The 14356-nt window shown below is 40.8% G+C and overlaps 1 protein-coding gene across 4 annotated transcripts in view; it reads left to right on the top strand.

The window, feature by feature from the left end:
* Positions 1-77: 77 nt before the first annotated feature.
* LOC102221241 (retinal-specific ATP-binding cassette transporter-like) overlaps positions 78-14356 on the top strand; it is a 39174-nt gene continuing 24895 nt past the window's right edge. For 3 of the 4 annotated variants that reach the window (XM_023325825.1, XM_023325826.1, XM_014473481.2), the window contains exons 1-8: positions 78-2412; positions 2765-2858; positions 2990-3131; positions 3728-3867; positions 5970-6097; positions 8275-8472; positions 11862-11951; positions 12978-13212. In XM_023325825.1, coding sequence (XP_023181593.1) covers positions 2215-2412; positions 2765-2858; positions 2990-3131; positions 3728-3867; positions 5970-6097; positions 8275-8472; positions 11862-11951; positions 12978-13212 — 1225 coding nt within the window. In that variant the 5' untranslated portion in view covers positions 78-2214. The remainder of the gene's footprint in view (positions 2413-2764; positions 2859-2989; positions 3132-3727; positions 3868-5969; positions 6098-8274; positions 8473-11861; positions 11952-12977; positions 13213-14356) is intronic. The other variant, XM_023325827.1, reaches the window with a different exon arrangement.

Below are 14356 nucleotides of genomic sequence, written 5' to 3'. Positions count from 1 at the left end.
CGCAAGACCAACTATTAACCCGCACTCCCAGTTCGGCGCTCAGGTAGAGTGTGATCGGGGTGTCATTTACCGAAACCACGAGAAAAGAAAAGAAAAAAATCGGAAAAACGCACGCGGGGTTGGAAAGGAAAGCACACGCGCGGACGGCTCTCCACGGGGAGGTGTGGGTCCACTCGACTCCATTTGCGACCGCGCCAGGTCGTGGAGTTTTTGTTTTGTTTGTTTTTGTTTTGGCAAGAGCGCAACCCGAAATTCGGGCCGAGTCCGGGTCAAAACTGTTTGCTTTATGTTCGGGTCGAGTCGGACCCGGGCTTCTGTGGCACGCGCGTTAAGGAAGCCTGCAATACGTACAGCACAGAGAGAAACGAAGAAGAATGCGCGACATGACGTTGTGTTAGTCTACTTACAGTAATTAGAGTTGGCTGTTTACTCTGTTGAAGGCAGAAAGGACGTAAGGTAAGTTCTTTAAACTGTGCACAACGCGCATGTACTGCCCTGCTCTGCTCCAATCAACCCCACATCAATTTGCCGTTACAACAAGCAACAAAATGGAGCCGCAAGATGTTAAAACTAAATCTAAAAGTGGAAGAAGTTACACTGATTCATTTAAATCTCAATTAAAACAATACGTCGGGTTTACTTCAGGTTTAGACCTATAATTAAAGTCAGTCTGGCGAGAGGGGTTGGATTTATCTTTAAGCCTAAACTAAATTAGTGGAGGGAGAGAGAAATTAAAATATATGTCTATATTTACAGGGATGGACAACTACTTATTTAAAATTTGTCCTGCAAAAAGTTACTGACACTCTCCACTAACGGTTGGGAGAAAATGTCTTTTCACTTTTAACAATGTCGTGTTAATGGAAAGTGGAAGTTAAAAAATGTGTCAGCATCTTTCCAGAGGATTGTAAAAGTTTATTCAGGATTTTGGGGAGGTTCACATGTAGACAGCAGCAGGAGACACTTCCACGTACAAAGATGTATGCTGAAAACAGGCTACATCTGTCTCACTCCTTGTGTTGATCCAAGCAGGCAAGAAAAAAATGGACGAACTGTTGTTGCTCATTGGTCAGAAGAAAGCAAATTTTGCATTTATAAATTGAGTTTGGAAGTTCTGGGGAAAGAGTCACAGGGACCAGTACATTGCTTTAAGTCCAGTGTGAAGTTGCCACGGTCAAGAGATGATTTTGGACAAAGTTAAGTGCTCTCATTACCTGCAAATTCTGGATCACTTCAAACTTATTTCTGCTGACGAGCTTGACGGAGATGCTGATTTCATTTTCCCAACAGGATGCCAAAGGCAACAAAAGTCGGTTCGTTGACCCTGGCATCATTGGTGCAGTGTCGGACATCCAACTGGCCTTACTTAAACCTCGTAGGGAATCTAGTGACCTTTTTCTAGAGGAAGATGAGACACCAGACCCAACAATAAAGATGATTCGAAGGTCACTATAAAAACATTCTGGACAACCTTAGTGCAGAGGCACGGCCTTTTGGAGTTTCATTAGCTGCCATTAAATATTACAAATATTTAGTCATACTGTGAGGAATAAATGTTTATAATATAGTAGTTTCATTATCCAAATTAAACTATTGAAATATTCTTTGAGTTTTGAATAACTAAATTTCATCACTGAATTGTGATGAAATTTTGTTACACACGCCCCTCAATAAATCTATAACCGTACCTGTAATTACAGTATCTAATGAAGCCTTCGTTGGTAAAGGACATGAAGGGCTCTGCCGGTGGCAGAGGGGCGTGAGCCGTCTCTCCCAGCGCTCAGAAAGTAGATTAAATTCAATCCTCTTACGTATTCACGAGGTCTGAAAACGAGCTGCGTTTGCAACCACAGGGAACGGTCGAGAGAACATGGGCTCTACTGTTTTATTTTTTATTTCCTGTGCGTCCATCCACAGCTGAGGTGTTCGTCTGAGGTAAGTGGCACATCAGTGTAATGTATTTACTGTAAACACGCTGTGGTGTAGTAGCTACAGCACAATCCAAAAAGAAGAAAATTACTCATACTGACACTAATTGTTTTGTAAATGTAAAAGGAAAGAGCAAAAGCACTTTCCTTTCTAATTTAGACAGATTGCAGTATATTTGTCATATGGAGACCTCTGTGGCTATTATTCTGACCATGAAGTGTGTTGAGCTCATTAACCGTCTTTATGAGCCATTGCTGGCTTTGACGCGGAGCTTCCTGCAGCTGAATGGGCCGATTACATGTCAGTAAGACAAAGGACGGCTCTTCCCAGCACAGCGGATCATTCTGGTCTGGTTGCATACAGGTCTGCCGGGCCAGAGCTGACCCCCGTGGGGTTGTGGGGTCAACAGGAGCCACCATGGGGTCAGGAGGTCAGGTCAGGCTCCTGCTGTGGAAGAACTGGACCATCCGCAGGCGGCAGAGGGTAACGCCTTCTCATCTGTGCTTTATCCACCCGTTTTAAGACCAGCAGCGTGGGGCAATTATTAAACTTGGTGGAAGTCCCAAGTCAGATTCCATTAAGCCGTTACTGCTTCTAGAAACGGTTGCCCAATTGTTATTTTGAACAAATTAAATACCTTCCTGTTACATCTGCTTAAGCGTTGCATGCTATATATAAGGGCTGCCACACCCTGCTGGGTCTGAACAAGCACTGGAGGATTACTGGCCTTTTGTGCCAGGCCTTCTTTTTTAACAAGCAAAGGTTCATATTTAATACCACAGGAATGCTCTGAAAACAATCGTTAACATAAACTTTAAATGTCATTTTGAATCAGATTCGGTTCTTTATGGAGATCATGTGGCCTGTGATGCTGTTCATGGGACTGGTGTGGCTGAGGAGAGTGAATCCGCTCTACCGTCAACATGAATGTGAGCCTACAGCTAAATAAGAAGGAAAAAGCTGTTACTGCTGTCATGCAGGCATTCCTGTTTTTTTCTCTCTCTTTTTTTTTTAATAAATGTTGTGCAACTATTTAGAAAGGTAATGTTTTGCTCTTCAGGCCACTTCCCTAACAAGGCCATGCCCTCAGCCGGCATCCTGCCGTGGATCCAGGGAATCGTCTGCAACGCTAACAACCCCTGCTTTCAGTATCCCACCCGTGGCGAATCTCCGGGTCTGGTGTCAAACTACAACAACTCCATGTAAGCTTTGACTAGGCCATTCCAACACATGGATGTGCTTTGATGTCTGTGCTTTGATGTCTGACCTGCTTCCCCTTTCCCTTGCTGAAAGAGAATCCTCACAGCATGCTGCCGCCACCACCTTGTTTCATGGTGGAAATTATGTAATAATGTAACATCAGATCAGGTGTTTTGAACTTTGCGATTACCTGCAATTACAGTATTGACATGTATAACACACTATGTAACAGCCAGTGTTCAATAACGGGGTTTCACACACACGTAAGAATAATGTTTTTGGATTGACATTAGCCGAAAAACTACAGTGTGTTCATTTACATGTTACTCTTCATTAATGTTGACTCTCTATATTACATAATTAAGATCTCTAACGAACTTCTGAGACCCTCTCAGAACAGCTGCAGTTAACACACTGGATTTTATTTAGGGGTATCACAACAGCAAATCTCAGTCTTCTGAGTTTTATTTGCAAAAAAAAAAAAAAAAAAAGTGGAAATCTTCTTTACACATCCTTGCATGAGTGGACTATCTTTATATACTGTGTGATGCTAATGAAGACAAGGTGTGTTTGAGCTGTTCCTGATGTTCCTCCGCAGACTGGCCCGGTTCTACTCGGACGCAGAGGAGCTTCTTTTCAGTGACCCCGAGTTTCTGCAGGTCGGTCGCCTGTGGAGGGAACTGAATGCCATGAGCAACTTTATGGACACGCTGCGCACTCATCCCAAAAAGGTCTCAGGTCAGTGCTCCAGGCCTTCATCGAGCTCCTGCAAAGTCCCTTACTCTGAGCTGTTTTATTGGGGCTGATGTTACCGCTGCAGAAAAAAAAAATGGCTTCCCTTATGTTTTAATCCGGAGTTTACGTGAGTATTAACGCAGTTTACTCTGTGGTCACATTAGGCTTCTGGCAGAACTTGCAGTTCATATTGGCTTAAAGACATTCATAAATGAGTTAATCTAATGGGATTTAGAAAAAATCCCGTTTTAAAACTGTCATCTCATTTGAAAGTGCATCTGAGGTCAGTTACATCTCACATACTTTCCCATCATTGTGTCTGGATGCTTTAACACCATTATATCACGCGGGCTTAAGGCTGATCTGAACCTTAAGCTGCTTATTTTGCGACGAACCTGTTTATTTGTTGGGAGAGACGTCTGGCCACGTCAACCGTCCACTTTCTTGTTTCTTAGTGAGATCACCGACGCGTTTCTTCCATATTTCGCTCCGTCAGACAGTGCCTTGCAAAGTATTCATACTCCTTCAACTTTGTTTTTAGCATTTATACCTCGCTTCTCAGGTTCCACATGTAAATATTGACAGATTGCCGATCACCCAAAATTAAAGACCATCACTCCAGCGCTCATTAATTTTCTTTGACCTAAACTGTTTAAAAGTCTTGAGCAGTCTTTAATCTTTTCATTACCTTTGACCAAGTTCTCACACACCATTATGCTGCCACCACCAAGCATACCTTTCTCTTTGTCCTAAGAGTTGTCCTTACAACAGGTGGGCTATTTAATATATAGGTGATGTCAAAAGGTAATCGGCATCATTGTCGTGGGTTTTGTTTAGGGGTATGTGAATAAATGGGGTTGGATACAAATGCATGCAGCATGTTTACAGATTTATATTTGGAAAAATTTGACGAAAAAACGTGCATTGTTTTTGCTTCCAGTTCACAATGTTGGTGTTTCACACAAAATCGCTCTAAGATACATTGATGTTTCTGTTTGTGACGTGACAAATTATAAAAACAGATCAAGGAGTGCGACTACGTTTACATTCTTCTCTCCCACCAGCAAAGCAAACGTCTACGGCAGCAGCTTCGTGCTTTGGGAGTTATGGTTCACCATAAGTTGAACTTGATATTTTTTTTATATAATCCACCCGACATTTTACATGGTGCTGACTGATGGTGCTGTTTAAACTAATCAGGACAAAAGATTTACCTTTAACTTCCAGGTGCTTAAAAAACTCACCACTCTTCTATGAAGGCCAGATTTGCAAAGTGCACGATATGTACAGTAGTAGCAGAAAAGGAGGCTGAATGCAAAAATATACACCCCAATTCAGATTTTTGTTCATGCGCAACTTTATTTTTGGTTTGTACTAAGATACAATAAAGTTTGTGAGTTTAGTTCGACAAAAAAAAGAAAAGAAAAGGTTGATGGTGTATGAGTACTTTTGTATGATACTGTATCCATCTCTTGTTCCATCGGAAAAAATGAGCCTCCGTTGTGGGAGTGGATTGATGTAATTCACATTCTTGTGAAGTTCTCATGAGAAAGAGAATGAAATCCTTGTGAATAAAGTTATGAAATGACCGACATTAAATCACGACTGCTTATATTACACAAACATAAAGAGTCTGCAGTTTTATTGGATGTAAACATCTTGCTCGGAAGGCCCCACGGTGCGTCGTGCCGCTCTGCTTGTTTTACGGAATCGGTTAAGTTCCCCGTTTTCGTGTTCCCACTTGTTTTTATGTCGTATGTTGTTTCCAGTGGATGCAACACGAGCGAGATCACTCAGAACAAAACAGGCAGAACTGGATCGAGACCAAAACTGCGCTCTGCCCGTCAGAGTAAACTCCGTTCAAGCACAGGCAGGCCGATGGAAATATTGTTACAGTGTCTAGAAAGTCGGAACCAGTGGGAAGCACTCAGTACGTTCCAATTGCTCCACTGAAACTCGCTTGTCGCAACTTGTCCGCGGTATGTGCCGCTAGGACTTAAGGATTTCTCCCCCCGGACCAGTTATTCCAGCTGGAGGAGGAGCCGTTATCTGTTGAGGCCAGTGGCACGTGGACCCACACAAACCGCTTCCGTTATTTGGCGCAGGTCGCGGAGTGAAGGTGGAGGCGATCCTGAAGGACGACGAAACCTTGACGTCGTTCCTGCTGAGAGACATTCCTCTGACGGAGTCTGTGGTGGATCATCTAGTCAATGCCCAAATCAGGCCTGAACAGGTACACCCCTTCAGAAACACACGCACACAAAGCCAAGAATACTGACTGCAGCCTTTAACTCAGAATGTAAATCCTGAGAATTAACACCCAACATCATTGAGCAGTCTGTATGATATAAAGTTCAAAATGAACATGTTCAGCAAAGAAAAGAAAATACTTGCAAGTATGTTTATAGACTGCTGTCTATGTCAAAAGGACAACTAAAAAACCTGAAATCAATAAAATAATATTTAATAGTAAGGCTCTCATGAGTCAAATAAATCTGCCTGTATCAAACAATGTCACGAAAAAAAGAAGCATTCATTCAAAGTCAAATGCAGGTTGCATCAAAATAAACAATCCTGAGTTACTAAATCAAAACTTAATGAGAGCTTGACTAGCGGATTAATGCTGGTTTTGATTGGTTGTTTCTGACCGAGTTGAGTAATTCTGCAGATTTGGTTTGTGAGATCAGCAACAAGAGACAGTGATCGGCGATCACCGATCACGTGCTTTTTAACGTAAATCGGCCGATTAGGATTGGTGGCCGATCGATCGGCACACCTCTAATACCTGGAGTGTTGCCTTGATCCTTTCATGCATGTTTGAGAAATCCTTTAATCTCCCATGGAAATCATTCAGCAGTGCAAAAAGCCTCGGTGGACCTAACTCCGTCTTGGAGCTGCAGGTTTCCAAGCTTCCGAGCTTCTGCCTCACTGGGCAGGTTTCCCCTGCAACTCCCCCTGAAGTCGCGAGGACTAGTCTGAAGTCCCCGCGAAGGCTAACTCCTTTAGACTAGCCAGCAGTACTTAGCAAACATCTGGTGGAACTGGGCATCAGCTGAGCTCATTATACCAGCTATGTCCTTCACAACACTTGTTAAAAACGTTGTTGAAGGGTTCATAGAGGATGTTGTGATTTCAGAGTTTCAGAAAGAACAGGAGTTTCTTAAAGAGACAGAGGCCCAATTTCAAGGCGTTAGATTACAAAGTAAACTTTCTTTTAAGTCATATTTAATATGTAGCATTTTTATAACAACTGAAGTTATGCTGTAAAATGGCACTATGTTCCTGGAAAACACATAATACTGCCCCTTTAATTAGTAAATGGCTGAGAAAAGAAGGGTTCTTGATGAAGTTAAAAATATGAGCGTCCTCTTTATGAGACTGTAATGCAGCGGAGTCTTCAGTCAGAAGCTTCTTCAGATTTGCTGTATTACAGACTGCTACTGGTTATCCTACCTTCCCACAGTCATCAGCATTTATGACTGTTGTGCGAAAACTTGGACTGCATGATGTACAACAACATTTAACATCCTACTTGGGATTAATAAAGTATTGTTGAATTGAATTGACTAATCATAAGTTTAGCATGTATCTATATGTTTACTTTACTCAACGTATCACAGTCAGTATAATAAATAACTTTAATGCAACTGGGATACTTATACATTGTGTTATATTTGCAGTCAAAATGTAGGATTTTTATCCAATGCCATACCACAAAAATTACTAAATAAAAATAGCATAAAGCATAAAAATTCTCCATTTAGATTAAAACCATTACATTTTGTTGCTAATTTAAAATTAAAATAACACACATAAGAGGGGGAAAGTCATTAAAGTCTATTATGTAGCAAAACCAATAAAGGGAACGTCTGATAAGAACAGAAATAACAATGCGGTATGGAAAAAACATAAGGAAGCATAACTGAAGAAAAGAAGACCCAGAGGTGCTGAGAGTTTTGGTTTCTTGCTAGAGATCTAAAGCATTGCATTTCCTGGAGTTGATTTAAAAACAAAGTAGTGTGACGTGTATTTGATAAAATTCCAAATAAATTAACAAGAAGGGGGGAAAAAAAAACTCTTCCTATGTTCCTTCCTCTGTTTTTCCCTCTTTACACAACACCTGCAAATTCCTGGGAAAACTGCATGCCAGCCTTGAATGTTAGCGTTTAGCTTCATTTGTAAACAATAATGCAACAAGACCTACGTGGATTGCAGCAAACCAAACCATGTGAATTATTCAACTCCACTGTGCACACATAGCTCCAAGGCCCAAACACAAAACCATTCCTTGCCTGAATTCAGCCAGTGAATCCCTCTAGTGTTTTTTAATGCGTAAACAGTGTTTGTGCTAAAGTATTGTAAATCTGACCTTTAAATCTCATGTTTAAATGCTACGACCTCCTGTTTCAGTTTGCCTTCGGGGTGCCAGACTTGCATTTGAAAGACATCGCCTGCAGCCTCAGCCTCCTGGAGCGATTCCTGATTTTCCAAAGCCATAGAGGACTCTATTCCGTTCGGAACGCCATGTGCATCCTGACCCCACAAAGGCTGCAGATAATCGAGGACAGATTTTATGCCAACGTGGATTTTTTCAAACTCTTTCGACTGGTCAGTGTTTTTTTTTTTATTCTTGGTATGAGAAGTATGAGATGGATTGCACATCCTTTTATCCACTTATAAATGAAAAAAACATAGTTCATGGTTTTAGAAAGATGTTGGCAAATCTTACTGAAGTCAGTTTTTGCCATGTTAATTATTTTTTTGTTCGGGGTGGATAATAAAACATGCAATGTCTTTTTTTTTAAAGGGGCCTAACAGAGCAGCTCTCCCCCACTCAGCTCCTTCAGACTAGCCAGCAGCAATTAGCAAACACCCGGGGGAACTGCGCATCAGCTGGCCTCATTATACAAGTTGCTTCTCAGAGCAACGCTGGTACAAATGCTGTTAAAAATGCTGTTAAAGGGTTAATAGAGGAGCCATGTTGTGATGACTTCCTGAATGTGAAGTGTCAAAAAGAGCATGCGTTTCTTAAAGAGACAGAGGCCCAATTTCATTACGTTACATTACAAAGTAAAATTTCTGCAAAGTCATATTTGATATACATAACATTTTTAGAGAAGGTAACATAGTTACTTGACTGTGCTACATAAAGGCTCAGTGTGCCTGGAAAACACATTAGACATTTGATGTCTACTGTCTGTGTATAAAATGTCACCACAGTGCAGCAGTAGTTGACTGATTCTTAATGAAGGATGCTTGGTTTGACTAACAATGGAATCGCCACTACAATGCCAGATCCTCTTCTTTCTAGTTCACAATTCATATACTCTATGTTCTGGTCATTCAATAATTAGCCAGTCAGACTAAACTATGAATTAAACAGTAACTGTGACTATTATATATATATATATATATATACTGTATATATATTCAATTTCCTTTTCTTCCACATCAGCAGTTTGGGCTTGTCAACACATCCCACTACAACATTAATAAGGACAGAAAGTACTCTCAGGTGACACACATGTTTAAAGACAGTAATAAAATGGATAAACATCAGTTTGTATTTGTTTTACAAGCAGCATGACTCATGGGGTGGAGCAGATGTTTTTCAGGAAAATGCAGTGCAAGTAAACACAGCATTGTTCAGCTGTCATGCTGAAGAAAAATGTGAGCAGCGAAGCACGACTGGAGAAAATCCAAAAACCTGCTGTTTTTACATGCATTAACTCAACACACATCATGGTCCTAAAGTCTCGTGACCGCACTCACTTTTTTTCAGTGGATTACCATTTAGCTTCAAAATAAACAAAAGCAGATACTTCCAAAAATAAATTGAGCAATGAATGAGGAAAGCACTTGAGCTTAAATAGCCACGGATAAATACCAACAACCTGTATTAGCAGGAGAGCAGACGGACTTGGTCTCAGGCCTATTATTAGCTCAGCACATCAGATGGTATTTATTCAAGAGTGTGTGCAGGGGATTAAACTAAGCCTGACAAATGATACGTAACTAAGGCAGATGCATATACTTTTCTAAACTATCAACATGTTTTAAGAAAAAAACTCGGATTATGATAAACGAGCCACTAAAAAAACATACAAATTTAATGAAAAAAAACAAAACATAACAAACATAACAATTTGCCCAAAGCTCTCTGTTATGGAACAGCTGCAAAGAGTTGTGTCTTAAGGCTCAAGTCAAGTCAAGTTTATTTGTTTTGCATATTTTAGCAACAAGGCACTTGAAAACGCTTTACATGATAACACAGTACCAGAAAATGGTTGTATTACCTCCTCAAACTTCATCGGAAGTGCTGAAATTGGCTCTCATTGACATAGGCATGTGACGAAAATTCCTTGATATCGTTCACAGGGAATCACCCGCCTGCCGAACTCAACATCGGATCCAGGTTGAACTCTTTTGTCCGGAGCTCTGTGCAAAGTATTGTGTGATTGGTAAAAGAATTTTTGCCGAAATTCGCTCGGACTTCAACTTTGATATTTCACTTTGGCTAGTCCGCTTCCACTAGCCGTTTTTGTGTCTGCCAGAGACATGAATGCTATTTGAGAAACGTCTTTTCTGACATGGTAAGGAATTGTGTACATTTGTACAGGTTCTTCACTAAATAACTGCAAAGACTGTCAAATGAGTAAAAACGTCTGGACGGAAATTGCAACGTCGTTCTCTGCAGGGATCACCCCCTGGCGGTCTGCGCAGAACAACGAACAGTCCACAACCACGTGACATCGCGCTGACTGTTTGGCTTGGAATGAAGCATGTGGGAGCCTTTATGGTTGCCTAGTTTCCAGAACAACCGCTAAATGTAATCAACATGGCAACCAATTTCTTAGGAGGCCAGGAATTAGCCTTTTCTTGAGAGAGCTTGAGGGGACTTCTACCGGTAGACTGGCAATGGTTGTCACTCTGTTGTTCTAAGGACAATAATCCAATATAGTCAATTCAAGACACAATTGGTTTACCTGACCTCAAATCTGCCGTCTCAGTCCCCAAGACCTAAATCCTACTGAAAAGCCATGGGGTCAACTAGAGAAAGGACAGTGCCAAGAGAGATTGTGCACTGATAAACAGTCAAAGATCCCTCTGTCTATTTACAGCTTAGCGTATAGACAGTGTTTAGGGAAGAGTAAATAAGACTGACTATGAGACAGACAACAACAGATTCTGCTGTCTGCCTCATCCTTACCCAGGAACTGTCCAGTGGAACCGTGCCAAATGGTATTTAGTGTCTCTCTCCAACTTTGCAGTAGCGAGAAAGTGCTACGAACATTCTTAGCAACAAAACGTCTTGGGGCGCTACTGGGTTCAATCCAGTACAGCTGCAGCGACTGACAAGTGTAACTTGTAGCTGATGTCTCCCAATTGTTCACAGAGACAGAAAAGAGGAAGGATGTTTCTGATGGCTACTCTTGTGTCTTGGCTTCATCCAACATCCTGAACCTTTCTTCTATTGTCTAGTGAGCTCTTCTGGAAGTTGCTTTGGAAAACCCAAACAGTACTCAAATAAAGACATGGGAAACCAAGGGCAGGCAAAGGATCACGTTAGTTTTCCAGATGTTTTCTTTTTTAATCTCAAGAGGTTTGTTTTCTCCGTTTCTCCTTTTTCTCACTCATTTTTTTTTTTTGGTCTAATGATATCAAAAAACTTGAAAAGGTTGCATTGTTTTCAATGTTGTAGTGGTAAAAAAGAGAAAATTCTGGCACAAATTCATCCTCCTTCCCGCATCTGCTATTGTTTCAGAAGATTATAAGGTTTTGTGGAGAAATAAATAATCCTGCCTTGCCTATATGATTTTTTTTTCAAAAATGCAATTTAATTTATATTTTGACTGTTTTTTATATTTTTGGTGTCTAAATCCCTTAGGATCTCATTAAATTCAATAGCAATATTCCTACCATTTTTGGACTTTCCCTGCAATAAATAGAAATTGACAATCGTTCACTCTTTATCTCTGATATCCATTTCTCCTCAGCTCCCTCGCGTCTTGGATAATTACTCTGACGGCATTGACATTCACTTCTGGGTCCGGATCGTCTCCACCGCTTCGGACAGACTGCGAGATGTAAGAACCGGCCCGCGGAGCAAACCAGTAGCTCCCCATTCAAAAGTTCACGGCTTCCTATTTTTAGCTGGCAGGAAACAGTTGCTTCCCTTTTGCCTGACTCTGCCTGAGTTTTTGCGCAAACAGATGGGAGGTGGGGGGTATTTTTGGTGCGTGTTAGGAAATCTAAATACAGATCAAGCCCGTTTAGCCTGAAAAAGAAAGATAGCTCATTATTGTAGGACAATACTGTGGGAGAAGAAAAGTCTCCAGTCTACTAAAAGTTGATGATGGGTGATAGCTGATGATTTCTTTCAATTTCACTATATTTTCATCACTAAAGTGTTATATTAAGGACTAAGCTAATTTTTTATGTTGATGTTTCCAAATACACATTCATGGCTGTTGACAGTCCGACATCCTGTTGGCGAGATAGTTGTCTCTGTAGACCGTGTATGCTCGAGGTGGAACATGTAAACATGTCACTTCCCGTAAATCAGATGAGGAAGATCCTAAAACTTAACAAGTAGAATGCCTTGAAATATTACTTTTCAAGAGTTTTGTGTTCCACACTTAGATGCATTGAATCATCAAGTCATCCTAAATAAATACAAAAATGCCGTTTTCAAACGGGGATTTCCCTTCTGTCAAACAAAAGCAGTCATATCAGTCTGATTCTATGTGGAAATATAATTTCCCCACTCTCGTTAAATCACAAATCAACTGCTACCAACCATTTTTTATTGCTTAAATTTCACAAGCACCTACATCTGTTTCTGGCCTTACCTTGCAGCAAAGAAACTGCTTAAACAAAACCTGTCTGTCAACATAAAGTAGACTAAGCGATCTCTAAAAGCAACACATCATCATTAAAATTTGATGATCTGAAACATTTAACTGTGTTTAAGAAAAAAATCCAAGGAACCTGCAAGAGTTTTTAGCAGCACAGTATTTTCTTTTTGTTAAATTTAACTTCAAACGCACATCAACATTTCCTTTCAACTACAAACCCATCTTTTAAAATCAACACTGGATCTGTCTTCCCAGCTGTTCCACAGGAGCAGCTCCATGGAGTTCATCCAGGTCGTAACGCCTCTGTTCCAGAAGAACCTGTCTTTCAGGGAGGTGATGGCTGCTGCCTCCAGCCTTGTATGCGGCTACACAGAGGGGGCTTTCTCCAGAGTCGCCTCTTTTAACTGGTACGAAGACAACAACTACAAAGTCTTCCTGGGAATCAGCAGCGACTGGGCCCAGGCTGACTACACATATGACAACACCACCAGTAAGTTCAGCACTTGTTTTACAAAACACAGCAGATACAGGTCTACAGGTTTACTACAGGTGTAGTAGCTTCATGAGTTTTGACTGGCTCTGCAGTCGTTTGACTGGATCTGCAGATGTGTGGCGTTCGAGACTGCTCGAACGCCACACAAAGGAAGATCTGGTCTTAAAACAGCGTTACTAACGCAATAGCGACTTCTGGCAAAAAAACACTTTGATTAAATTTAGATTAGATATTATGCTTTAAAGGGGCAGTTTTATGTAAAATCAAACTTTTTTTTAGCTTTACGTCATGCTATAATGTCATTACTTTCATGCATGTTTGAGGAATCCTTTTATCTCCATGGAAACCATTGAGCTGTGTAAAACGCCTGGGGGGACCTAGACCCGCCTTTGAGATGAAGCTCCTCCTCGGAAACTTGCAGTTTCCAAGTTTCCACCTCACAGAATACCCAACTACCACACCTCACCTACTCAGCTCCTTCAGACTAGCCAGCAGCAATTAGCAAACACCTGGTGGAACTGAACCATCTGCTGAGCTCATTAGACGAGCTATTTCTCAGTGCAACGCTGGTAGAAATGTTTTAAAGGGTTAATAGAGAAGTAAATCTGTGATGACTTCCTGAAGGTGGAGAGTCAGAAAGAGCTGGAGTTTCTTAAAGAGACAGAGGCCCAATTTCAAGGCGTTAAATTACATAGTCAAATTTGTTTTAAGTCATATTTGATATATACATAGCATTTTTATAAGAACATAGTTATTTGATTGCGCTATAAACTGGCGCTGTGTGGCTGGAAAATACACAATACCTCCCCTATAAGGTTCAAATCTCCCTCTACTTATGTCTGTTTCAGCAGAGAAAAGGATGTAAGATTCTTAAGAACAATCGCTGTTTGCGGCATGCAGATTGCTTGAAATAAAACCTATCTGGTTAAAGCTGGTAGTTTACTAAAGTAGGTGAAAAAAAGGGAAGAAATTCCTGGCTTTATAAATTGTTGCTCCTGGATTGTAGATGAATCCAAAGTTTTCACTTGTAGTTTGAGAAATCTTTTTTTGTTTCTTGAAACCTGTTGTCATAATCTGTATGATTTGGTAATTTAATAATAAACTGACTTCCTCTGTAACAACAGTCTGCTGACTGATAACT

This window comes from Xiphophorus maculatus, chromosome 21 (genome assembly GCF_002775205.1).
Source record: "Xiphophorus maculatus strain JP 163 A chromosome 21, X_maculatus-5.0-male, whole genome shotgun sequence".
In the NCBI taxonomy this organism is placed as follows: domain Eukaryota; kingdom Metazoa; phylum Chordata; class Actinopteri; order Cyprinodontiformes; family Poeciliidae; genus Xiphophorus; species Xiphophorus maculatus.
Note: the sequence above shows the minus strand (reverse complement) of the source record. Positions and strands in the feature narration are given on the sequence as shown.